The 12,500-nt window shown below is 41.5% G+C and overlaps 3 protein-coding genes across 7 annotated transcripts in view; 1 reads left to right on the top strand and 2 right to left on the bottom strand.

Moving 5' to 3' along the window:
- Window positions 1–3,096, bottom strand: part of LOC113635380 (trichohyalin-like) — a 4,007-nt gene extending 911 nt beyond the window's left edge. The window contains exons 1-3 of one of the 2 annotated variants that reach the window (XM_027134743.2): window positions 2,922–3,095; window positions 2,676–2,762; window positions 1–1,867 (exon numbers count right to left, since the gene is read on the bottom strand). The exon at window positions 1–1,867 is cut by the window's left edge and continues 911 nt beyond it. In XM_027134743.2, coding sequence (XP_026990544.2) covers window positions 1–1,867 — 1,867 coding nt within the window. In that variant the 5' untranslated portion in view covers window positions 2,676–2,762; window positions 2,922–3,095. Of the gene's footprint in view, window positions 1,868–2,675; window positions 2,763–2,921 lie in introns of both variants that reach the window. The other variant, XM_027134742.2, reaches the window with a different exon arrangement.
- Window positions 3,097–5,310: 2,214 nt separating this feature from the next.
- Window positions 5,311–6,869, top strand: LOC113635389 (insulinoma-associated protein 2). Its single transcript, XM_027134753.2, has one exon. The coding sequence runs from the start codon at window positions 5,421–5,423 to the stop codon at window positions 6,795–6,797; it is 1,377 nt and encodes a 458-aa protein (XP_026990554.2). The 5' UTR covers window positions 5,311–5,420; the 3' UTR covers window positions 6,798–6,869.
- A 2,587-nt stretch (window positions 6,870–9,456) lies between these two features.
- The window catches only part of ralgapa1 (Ral GTPase activating protein catalytic subunit alpha 1), a 44,400-nt gene continuing 41,356 nt past the window's right edge, over window positions 9,457–12,500 (bottom strand). For 3 of the 4 annotated variants that reach the window (XM_047821755.1, XM_047821757.1, XM_047821758.1), the window contains one exon: window positions 9,457–11,634. In XM_047821755.1, coding sequence (XP_047677711.1) covers window positions 11,504–11,634 — 131 coding nt within the window. In that variant the 3' untranslated portion in view covers window positions 9,457–11,503. Of the gene's footprint in view, window positions 11,635–12,242; window positions 12,274–12,500 lie in introns of all 4 variants that reach the window. The other variant, XM_047821756.1, reaches the window with a different exon arrangement.

Raw genomic sequence — 12,500 nt, 5'->3', positions numbered from 1 at the left:
TGCTCATCACTGATGCCTTGTCCCCCCCCCTGGAATCTTCAGTTTTCTGCTTCTCCATCACTTTTACTTCCTCCATCAGTTTAATGTACTGTTCTTTATGCTGTGTTTTCAGTTTATTTCTCTTCTCTACATCAGAATTCTCAGCAACTTTCGTTTTCCTCTTTTCCTCAAGCTCTCTCTTTCTTTCTTCCTCCTTCCTCTTTTCCTCAAGCTCTCTCTTTCTCTCTTCCTCCTTCCTCTTTTCCTCAAGCTCTCTCTTTCTCTCTTCCTCCTTTCTCTTTTCCTCAAGCTCTCTCTTTCTCTCTTCCTCCTTTCTCTTTTCCTTGAGCTCTCTCTTCCTCTCTCCCTCCTTCCTCTTATCCTTCAGCTTCCATTCAAGTTCTTTCTGCTTCTTTTCCTCCCCCTGTTGTCTTTCATCGCTCTCTTGCCTTGATTTCTTTTTATCCAGTCTTATCCTTCCTTCCTCCTCTGACTCTTTGTCCCATGGAGTCTCCAGGTCAGTATCCTCTACTTCAGACTCAATGCTTTTCTCCTCTACTTTTTTCTGAACCTCTTTCTTCCTTTTCTTCAGTTCTCTCAATCTCTCTTCCTCCTTCCTCTTTTCCTCAAGCTCTCTCTTTCTCTCTTCCTCCTTCCTCTTCTCCTTGAACTCTCTCTTTCTCTCTTCCTCGTTTCTCTTTTCCTCGAGTGCTCTCTTTCTCTCTTCCTTCTTCCTCTCTTTCTCAAGCTTTCTCTTACTCTCTTCCTCCTTCCTCTGTTCCTCGAGTGCTCTCTTTCTCTCTTCCTCCTTCCTCTTTTCCTCGAGTGCTCTCTTTCTCTCTTCCTCCTTCCTCTTTTTCTCAAGCTCTCTCTTCCTCTCTTCCTCCTTCCTCTTTTCCTCGAGTGCTCTCTTTCTCTGTTCCTCCTTCCTCTTTTCCTCGAGTGCTCTCTTTCTCTCTTCCTCCTTCCTCTTTTTCTCAAGCTCTCTCTTCCTCTCTTCCCCCTTCCTCTTATCCTCCAGCTTCCATTTAAGCTCTTTCTGCTTCTTTTCCTCCTCCTGTTGTCTTTCATCCCTCTCTTGCCTTGATTTCTTTTTATCCAGTCTTATCCTTTCTTCCTCCTCTGACTCTGTGTCCCATGGAGTCTCCAGGTCAGTATCCTCTACTTCAGACTCAATGCTTTTCTCCTCTACTCTTTTCTGAACTTCTTTCTTCCTTTTCTTCAGTTCTCTCAATCTCTCTTCCTCCTTCCTCTTTTCCTCAAGCTCTTTCTTTCTCTCTTCCTCCATCCTCTTTTCTCTGAGGGCTCTATTTTGCTCTTCCGCTTTCCTCATCTCCTCTTGATCCTCCATCTGTCTGTCTCTGAATACTTTCTTCTGTTCCTTCTTTTGCTCCACCTGCAGTCTCTTACTCTGTTCCTGCTTTCTTTTTTCTTCCTCCATACTTTTCATTTCATCCCTTTCTTTCCTTTGTTTAGCCTGCTGTCTTTCCATCTCTCCCTTCCATCTTTCTTTCTCCTCCAGGTCCTGGTTCATGTTATTCTTGGACCTTTTTCTTCTATCCTCTGTCCTTTGCACTGTGCAGAACTGTGCTTCCTCCTCCTGGCATCTCCTCCCATCTGCTGTTGTTCTCTTGTCCACACACAGAAGAGCATCTCCACCATTCACAGAGGGGTTGAATTTGAAGAGGTTCTTGATTACCCACTCTCTCCTGTGTTTGTTCATCTGAAGAAGAGTGCAGAGCTGCTGTTTCTGGAGTTGTTCGCGTTTGGTCCACTCCTTGTTCAGTTCATCACAATTCTGTTGGATCTCTTCATACATCTCATCCCTCAGTTCCTGCAGCTTCATGCTGACCCAGGACTTCACTTTAGCTGCACTGACATGGTCCATCTGAAATACACAGTGTCTGTATTATACACGCCATTGTAATGAACTGTGTGTGTGTGTGTGTGTGTGTGTGTGTGTGTGTATGTGTGTGTGTATACTGTATGTGTGTGTGTGTGTGTGTGTGTGTGTATGTGTGTATGTATGTATGTGTGTGTATGTGTGCGTGTATGTGTGCGTGTATGTGTGTGTGCGTGTGTGTGTGTGTGTGTGTGTGTGTGTGTGTCTGTGTGTAGGTGTGTGTGTGTGTACTGTATGTGTGTGTGTGTATGTGTGTGTGCATGTATGTGTGTGTGTGTGTGTGTGTGTGTGTGTATGTGTGTGAATGTGTGTGCGTGCGTGTGTGTGTGTGTGTGTGTGTGTGTGTGTGTAAGCGTGTGGTCTATGTGTGTGTATGTGTGTGTAAGTGTGTGTATACTGTGTGTGTGTGTCTAAGTGTGTGTGTGTGTGTGTGTGCGTGTATACTGTATGTGTGTGTGTGTGTGTATACTGTATGTGTGTGTGTGTATACTGTATGTGTGTGTGTGTGTGTGTGTGTGTGTGTGTGTGTGTGTAGGTGTGTGTGTATACTGTATGTGTGCGTGTATGTGTGTGTGCGTGTGTGTGTGTGTCTGTGTGTAGGTGTGTGTATGTGTGTGTGTATACTGTATGTGTGTGTGTGTGTGTGTGTGTGTGTGTGTGTGTGTATGTGTGTGTGCGTGTGTGTGTGTGTGTGTGTGTGTGTAAGCGTGTGGTCTATGTGTGTGTATGTGTGTGTGTAAGTGTGTGTGTGTGTGTGTGTGTGTGTGTGTGTATAATACACTCCAATACACACTTTTCTGTACACTATAATCCTGTATGTTATTATCTACACTTCCGTTAGTTTGCGCTGAGTCTCACAGCAGCTTTGTGTTCTTCTTCCCTATAATATAATATAATATAATATAATATAATATAATATAATATAATATAATATAATATAATATAATATAATATATAATGATGATATTAAATCTTTATGTTGTTGTAGTTACATAGAATTCTTGTAGAATGATCGATATCAAATATGTTAGAAACTCACCGTTGTTCTTCTGTAAAACTGCTTTAACACGATCACATTTGTTAAAACGCCGTGTAATAGAATTAAAATCCAAACATTCGCTGACGTCACAAAGCGCGTGCAATCGAGTAGAACATGAACGAGTTCTGTGTCTTACAAAATTCGACATGAATCAGGACTCTCAGGTTTTGTAGAAAGGCAAGCGTGACATCTCCAAACCCCCCCCCCCCTTCTTCTATGTGACTGATACCTCTTGTTCATGTGGCATTGAACAAAATGTATATTTTGTGTTTGATGTCGCTATGCGATCAATTAATCAAATAAATAAACAAACAAACAAACCAACAAACAAATAAATAAATAAAAACGAATTCTGTCAAATAATCCAGAACTCAGCACACGCATGCGCACTTCAGTAAATAAGCTGCAGAGGGCGACAAACTCCAAGGTCTCTTTATAGTTATTACGTCATGTAACAGTGAAGCGTATTGTTTAATAATAAAACAAACAAAAACACAAATAAAACAAAATAACAAAATTATTTTACTTGTTTGGCAGAAAGAAACAAACGATCAACTAAATAAATACATAAATACATACACACATACATACATACATACATACATACATACATACATACATACATACATACATACATACATACATACATAACTAACCAACTAAATAAATAAATAGATAGATAGATAGATAGATAGATAGATAGATAGATAGATAGATAGATAGATAGATAGATAGATAGATAGATAGATAAATAGTAATAAGTTTACATACTTTGAAACTAGCAAACATTTGTTTTTGTTGTTTATTATTCCAGTGACGGAGTGAAACTTCAGTCCTGATTATAGTTTTATTACATTACTTGTCATGATTCTGCGGTAAGGTGCAGAAGCACATTCTCAGATCTTCAGATGAATGTCCCAGGTCGTGTCCCAAAACACAAAGCACAGTGCAGTGTGTAATAGGATCCTGTGTGGGGTGTTAAAGGGTCGAGTGCTTTTGTCTTCCCTCTTCCTAAACACAATAACACAGAACAGCAGCCCTGAGCTCAGACCAGCGTCTTCCCTGCAGCATCACCCTGTATGCTTGTCTGCTTTATTTTCTCCAGTTTTGTGTGTGTGTTTGTGTGTGTGTGTGTGTGTGTGTGTGTGTGTGTGTGTGTGTGTGTGTGTGTGTGTGTGTGTGTGTGTGTGTGTGTGTTAGGATTAATTTTTATCATATTTATACAATATAAAATGCTTATTGTCCCTTGGTGGTCCAGTTGGTGGAAACAGTCCATCCACTGTGGTGTTAACTCTCAGTACCAATCCCAAGCCCAGACAAAATAGAGGGTTGCGTCAGAAAGGGCATCCAGCGTAAACCTTGTGGCAAATCAAATATGTGCAACAGATGATCTGCTATTGACCCTGAACAAGGAGCAGCTGAAAGACAACAAAAGTATTAAATATTTCTTATACTTCATAAGTGCAGTTTTGTGTATTTATTAACTAGCTTAATGTTACTGGGACGTTGTGAACATGTATTAATGTATTTTTTTTTGCACTTTACGCTCACTAACACCTCAGTGCACTGAAGGATGTGAGCGCTCAGTGATTAAGGCTGTGTGCTACTGATCAGTAGGTTGTGAGCTTAAATCCTGCTATTGGTAAAATCTTCTGCTGCTTAAACAAGACATTTAACCCTCAGCTATACTTTCACTACAACTGGTATTGTATTATATCATGAAAAAACTCTTCATTGAGCTGCTCGGTCGAGATGATGAGCAGACTGAGATAAGCTGCACTCGCTCATGGGAAAAGAGAAAAAGCAGATTCCCATCAGAGCGCAGCATGACACGGAGACGTCTCATAAGTCCCCAGTGTCCCCCTGACAATCTGTCAACTGCACTGATTATATCTCTGAGCACAGACACCGATAAAAAACCCTCACAGCAAACCAAAAGCATCTGTATATCCAACGCAGGTGTTTACGTGTTGAGTCCTAATGTGCTGTCCAAGACCTGGGAAACTGTTGCTCACGTCATTTACTAATCAAAAACAAACATATTATTATTATTATTATTATTATTATTATTATTATTATTATTATTATTATTATTAGTCTTAAAGCAGAGTTTTATTAATCTTAATTCTGAATAAAGCTATTTTCTGCTTCAATTGAAACTTTTTATACAAATAAATCCGAGCTGGTTTGGGGCAGAGATGCGAGCTGAAGTCCACCAGCAGCCAATCAGAGATCTGATCTGCTAATTGACACTGGCCACGCCTCCATTTTGCGGTCAGCGCTTTGATTGGACAGAGCTTTGGTAATGATTGTGACTTCATAAAAAAATATATCCAAAGAATAAAAACAACACGTCGGCGCGTGAACGGGACAGAGCCGTTTTAACACCGAGAGCGCGAACAGATCTAAGTCCGGCTATAAAACGAGCATTTCTAACGGAGAACAGAAGACTGCAGTGTTTCATTAAGTAATATAAAGAAATTAAAAATAAAAGAGAAGATGCCTCGGGGGTTTTTGGTGAAACGGAATAAACGCGCTGTAGGGGCATCGTACCGGATCCGACATGAGAGAGCAGAGGTGCAGAAATCAGACCCGCACGCGCTGAATCCGGAGACGTCCAGCGACCCGGTCAGAGCACCGAGAACAGACGCCGCTGCAGAGCCGCCAGAACTGTCAGCTTACGGGCGAAGTGTCTTCCACAACAGTAGCATTAAGGATTATAACGAAGAAGATGAGGATGAGGATGAAGAAGATAACGGCGCTGAGGAGGCTTGCGTCAGACCCGCGGTGCCCCTGAGCGCGGTATTAAAGCGCTCCCCTTTCCCTCGGTGTTTGAGTTCACCGGCCGCCGCAGAATCGTTCCCGGTTTCCTCCATCGAACGCCTCCTCCTTTCCAGCCACGCGGACGTGAAGTTTGCTCCGTTCCCTTCGTCATTTCAGCAGAACTTTAAGCACGAAGCCAAAAGCAAGCCGCCGGTGAGGAAACCGAAAGTCGCAAGGAAGCTCACTTTTGAAGACGAGGTCACGACCTCTCCGGTGCTCGGACTGCGGATCAAGAAGGAGAGCCCCGGGACCGCGCCGGTACCGAGGAGCAAGAAGCCGCTGGGGGAGTTCATCTGTCAGCTCTGTAAGGAGGAGTACCAGGACCCGTTCTCCTTGGCGCAGCACCGGTGCTCACGCATCGTCCGGGTGGAATATCGGTGTCCCGAGTGTGACAAGGTGTTCAGCTGTCCCGCTAATCTGGCTTCACACCGCCGCTGGCACAAACCGCGCGACTCTCAGGACGGGAAGAAGGTTCAGGTTCACGAGAAGGCGTCAGTGGAAGGGAAGGAGAACACGAGCGAGATGAGCGTGAAGCAGCAGCATCTGTTTTTCTCCGCTGAAAGCGCACAGAGCAGCACGTCTCTCATGGACACGTGTCGCGGCGCGTCGGACAAGTGCTTTGATTTGCGCGCGAGCTCCAGTGACGACGGCGCGAGGATGTTTGAGCGTCGCCGCGACGACACGAAGCCACTGACACCGGGGTTTCTGTGCGCTCGAGCAATAGGACGAGGAGGAGAAAGAGCAGATGATGAAGAGGAAGAGTACGCGTGCCACTACTGTGCCAAGACGTTCCGGAGACACGCGTATCTGAGAAAACACGTCGCCGCTCACCAGAGCGTCCACGCGGCGGCGTACAAGAACGCGGAGAACGCACCGATCCTGTACACGTGCCATCTGTGCGGTGCGCGATTCCCCTCGGCGGATGTGCGCGAGAAGCATCGTCTGTGGCACGCGCTTGCGGGACCGTGCACGGGAAAGACTGCAGGAGCCTTGATGAGACCGGACCTCATGCTGCCCCCAAAACCGAGCCGGATGTGGGAAGTTCCGACTTAAAGTGTTCATACTGCTGACAGTTTTTAGGACATTTTACAAGTGCGAATAAATCACGGACACGTGTAAAAACAAGCAATGAATTATCATGATGGGTTTATGAGCTAAAACAAAACAAAACATAAAAAAACAGGAAATAAGAGATTATATTACACCATATAATAATAATAATAATAATAATAATAATAATAATAATAATAATAATAATAATAATAATGAATACTGCGATGATATTAATGACATAATTCAGTGCAGTTGTGTAAATTAGTCACTTTTGTCTCCTAAATCACACACAGTACAACATGATGCTGTCAAAGCACTTTTAATGCATCATTTTCTCGGGATTAGACAAATTAAAAGATAAATAAGAGTCAAAATGGAACTACGAGTAACATGAATAATAATCTAGAATAATAAAGAAATATTGGAGCTTTAATGAATCTTAATAAACTCTGATTATTATTAAAGTAAAGCAGATCAAAGTGGGAAAGTTGGAGGTTTTATTAATACCACTTTCATCAGTCACCACGTCCCTGTGATTGAGGGGTGAGGTTTTAGTCCCTCGCTGTAACCTTCTGTCTGAATCCTTTCAACGTGGTTTTCCAGGTAACAGATATGAAACGAAAAGGAATGAAGATGCGATTTTCACTCCAGCGACCTGCAAGTGTTGTTAGTTTCTTTACTGCTCTTACTTTAGCTTTGATTTCAGCACAATCTTCATGATGGAAATGTGAATCTGTTGTTCTCCTGAACTCAAACGCTTCCTCTCACGTGTCCTACACCTGAACTCCACGTGTCCAGCATCATCCTCCTACACCTGAACTCCACGTATCCAGCATCATCCTCCTACACCTGAACTCCACGTATCCAGCATCATCCTCCTACACCTGAACTCCACGTATCCAGCATCATCCTCCTACACCTGAACTCATCTGTCCAGCATCATCTTCCTACACCTGAACTCCACGTGTCCAGCATCATCCTCCTACACCTGAACTCCACGTATCCAGCACCATCCTCCTTCACCTGAACTCACCTGTCCAGCATCATCTTCCTACACCTGAACTCACCTGTCCAGCACCATCCTCCTACACATGAACTCCACGTGTACAGCACCATCCTCCTACACCTGAACTCCACGTGTCCAGCACCATCCTCCTACACCGCAGGGGGGAGATTTCAGGGGTTTTAGTGACTGTGTGTGTCTGTGTGAGACAACACTTCACCTGCTCCTGATAAAACATGTGCTATGGTGATGAAGCGTGGCTGATAGGACAAAACCATAAGATCACGTGACCCCTAAGGCGTTTCTACGTTACATGACGTGCACCAGAATGTTTATCTTTGCTCGCTTCCAGCAATACACGAATGCTGCTGTTAATAATGAGGGATAAATGTATTCGTTATTAATAAACACATCATATTATAATACAATATTTATTATATTTATAAAGTACATGTAATAAAAATGTACAAAATGTAAAAAATGACTGAAAACACGATGTGGTTGATGATGATGGTGTGACGTCACATGACCCAGTCCTGCTCACGTGTAAAAGGCAGTGTAAGAGAGAAACAACGAGTGTGTGTGTGTGTGTGTGTGTGTGTGTGTGTGTGAGAGAGAGAGAGAGAGAGAGAGAGAGAGAGAGAGATTTACTGATGATGATGATGGTGATGATGATGTAAAATCCGCCTTATTAACGTTGACGACGCCACATTATGTTGATGGAGTCATTAAAACACATCGGACATGTAAATGATTTAGTTTGTACGGAAAGTTTAAAGTTAACGGTGACGTGTTTTACAGTCGTTTCTCTGGCTCGTGTGTAATTGTGCGTTTGTGCTTTTATTGTTTTTGTGTCACGTCTGAAGAGAGAAAGTGTAAAATGTGAAAGTTTCTGAGAAAAGAAACTGAACTGTAATAAATCATCAGATTCTATTCAATAAATCTGCGTTTTTCTCTTCAGTCGGAAAACAAATGACTTAAATACACACAAGAAACACACAATAATACAGTAAAGACTCTGGGAAGGAAAAAAACAGGGAAACTTCACACTGCACAAAAATCCCCTTTTCTTCTGAAATCTATTTAATAATTTGTTTGGCTTCATGTAGATAAAACTGTGTGTAAACCTTTACAGTTAAAACAGCCTAAATTCTTTATTTTTTAAAAAAATATGTTAGAAAGTCAATGTGGGCTGTTTGTAAGCAGCACAGACTGTTTACACGAATAAATGATTTTACTGCAAGAGCAGCAGGAACAAAAAGGGGCGTGTCTAATTTGCATATTCAATCCCAGGTCACTGCATTATTCATGAGACTAGACGAGTGCAGATGTTTCTAGCCCAGTTTACATCGGAAACACCTTTTAATATTTAGATTAGATAAAATAAAAAGAAAATGAAGGAGGAGCTCAAGAACACGTATTAGCCAATCAGAAAACAACTTCGTCTTTCATTTATTTCAGATATTTTGGAAATATTTTTATTGGAATTATTTTTTTGCTCTTCATCTTTGCTAATATATATTTCTCGTTTCTTTGCCAGTTTACTGTTGTTGATCTTTTTATTTATTTATTTGTTCTAACAGTCAAATTGTAAAGCACTTCAAAGTTATATTATATAATAATTCAAACACTAATAATAACAATAAAACACTGATGTATGTGAGAAGAATACGTTTTATTTGTGTGTTTAAATGCATGTCTGAATTTCCTCTTTACAAACATGTGTGTGTGTTGTGTGTGTGTGTTGAGTAGTTCTCCTAACGCATGCAGTCATCACGTGTCATGCAGTGTTCTCTCTCAGCAGTAACGTACACCAGCATCTTACACGTCCACGTCCCAGCGTGCACATCTTTTAGCTTTCTGATAAAAAACCATCTCTAGTCTGTGTGAAAAATATTCAGGCTCCTGACACGTGTCACATTTAAAGCACAAACATTCTATAAAATTTTCCCCAGGTTAAAGCACATCAGAGCCCTGAACACTGACAGCCAAAACTCTTCCAGAGTATGTAATGTGTCTTACATAAAGAGCTTTAAAACTCTAGCTTAATCAGGGCAGGTATGTGGGGGCACTTACTTTTGCTCCAGTGTGTATACAGGGCTCTGATTGGTTTCTCTGGATCTCCAGAATTAAACGCTGAATTGTGTGCGTCTCTGATTCTATCTGCAATTCACTTTTGTCAACAATAATTAATTCATATGTAAATATGTGTGAGAGAGACAGACAGAGAGACAGAGAGTGAGACAGAGACAGACAGAGTGTGAGACAGGCAAACAGAGAGACAGACAGAGAGACAGACCGAGAGTGAGACAGACAGAGTGAGACAGACAGAGACAGTGAGAGCGCACCCCAGCCGAGACGCCTTACACATCTGTAGGAAAATAAAGGCCTTGCCATCTTCTGTATGTATGAAGTCTAATCCTAACTGTGTGGTGTTTAGTTTTTGCAGCTGCTTTAAACACTGTTAAATATGTACACAGACCAGACGCTGCTCACTATACACACCGTCTACATACACAGATATATTCTTACCTTTATATTTATATATATGTACAAACACGAGTCATTAGGAGTGAAACACACACACACACACACACACACACACACACACACACACACACAGACACACACAGTGCTTCTGTACAACAGAAAAACAGTGTAATGTAATGAAACACTTCTCAGATTCACCGTTTCACACTCGAGTAACACAGACGTGGTTTGTGCCACAGCTACAATGCTAAAAGAGCTAAAGAGCAACAGAACCCCAGAGCCTCCAGTTTAGTGAACAGTTATAACTACATGCTCATACTCCAGCGTTATTACTGAGCTTTTCACCTTTAATAATCACTGTTATTTATTCATTAGTTTATAACAGTGTTTATTAAATAATACATATTTATTTATATTTTACTGTTTTTTTTTTAAATTTTGGTAATTATATAATTTTATTTCTGAAAACCTTCATTTGTTAAATTATTTACTAATTTGATGGAATTTGTTATGCATACTGTGTGTGTGTGTGTGTGTGTGTAATTTTGTAGTTTGTTTAAACTTTTCTCCTCCTTTCTCACTCTAATTTTGTTCACTTCATTAATTCCCTTTTGAGAACATAAGACATTTTATGTCTAGATGAGTTTGAACACAAGATTTTGCCTTTCGTTTCCCCAAAGGAGACACGACAATGGGAGGACATGCACACACTTGAACACACACAAACACACACACGTGCACACACTCGAGTGCATTGTGCTAAACTGGAGGCTATAAGCTTCCTTTACTTGCGAGTGCCATTAGCCTTGTAGCTCTGGTTTCGGAGGTAAAGAGAACTAGCTTTAGTGGAGTATAAAAGAACAGCAGTGAGGAGGATCATCACCAGATCTGGGTTTCATTTCACTGCTTTGTAAAACATATCAGTAACTGAAGCTGCGGAACTTGTGATCGGATTACTTCGGTCTGATCTCAGTAATGTTAGATCAGAAACAACATCACGCATCACCACCGTTACCATGGCGTTGGGTTCCTCAGTAACCTTTCATCAGAAACAATCTCAGATTTTATCAAAATATCATGACACAATAATATCAGCACATTATAACGATAGTGTGTGTAGTAAGAAGTGCAGTGGAGTGTGTAGTGTGTGCATGTTTCAGTGATCATTGTGCTCTGTGAGTGTGTGTGTGTGCGCGTGTGTGTGTGTGTGTGTTCAGGTCTTGTTGGCTGATCCTGATGAACGTCGTAGCTTCATGGACACGCGGCTCTTGCTGGCTCGAGGAAAAATGGGTGACGATAAATCAGCGGTGTCCAGCAGCATGCTCGGGTTCTCCAGGAAGGAACCTGTAGAAGAGCACAGCATGACAGCATCACCTTCTGACCTCTGACCTCCTGCAGTCAGCTACACCAACTAACCTTTAATGGGTGGATGGTTTAAAGGTGCACTGAATGAGATTGTTTTATACCTGTAGATATGATTTATGAAATATTACCAGTTCAAGTTAAAGATTAATAGATGGCTTGTGTGTGTGTGTGTGTGTGTGTGTGTGTGTGTGTGTGTGTGTGTGTGTGTGTGTGTGAAAAATGTTAAATATTACATGAAGGAAAACAATAAACTCACATAATATTAATAATAACAATAACAAGTGGAATAAATGTTGTCAGTGAGGAAGCTGATGAATGTGAGAGTGAAAAAATCACTGTGCAATAAACACACAGAGGAAAAGGGGGAGGAGCCAATCATAAATAAGCAGGAATACACACCAGCACTCACACACTGGGTTAGTGTTACAGTTTCAGGCTGAAATACACTGGGTTTTAAAACACACACATTGAATACATTGTAGTGAAAGTGAGTCCATGCGAGAGAACAGATGTGGATTAGATGAAGAGAAAGACAAATCTTTTTCTGTCTGTGTGTGTGTGTGTGTGTGTGTGTGCCACAGTCTTACCTTTAGATACACACGAGTGTGTGATTATCATCTAAAGGAGAAACACAACAGAAAAGCAAAAAATGGAAGAAAAATAAAAAGAAGAAAAAATAAAAAAACAGAAAAATGATCAATTGGGGTGTGGAGATGTTCAGGTGAGAAAATCTCCACATCTGGACCTGATGAGGAAACAGAGCTGAAACTGTTGTGTTTCAGGAGAAAGTTGTGAAATTACACAAATCAGATGTAACGACTGACTGAAACACTATGCAGGAGGTC

This window comes from Tachysurus fulvidraco, chromosome 12 (genome assembly GCF_022655615.1).
Source record: "Tachysurus fulvidraco isolate hzauxx_2018 chromosome 12, HZAU_PFXX_2.0, whole genome shotgun sequence".
Lineage (NCBI taxonomy): Eukaryota > Metazoa > Chordata > Actinopteri > Siluriformes > Bagridae > Tachysurus > Tachysurus fulvidraco.
Note: the sequence above shows the minus strand (reverse complement) of the source record. Positions and strands in the feature narration are given on the sequence as shown.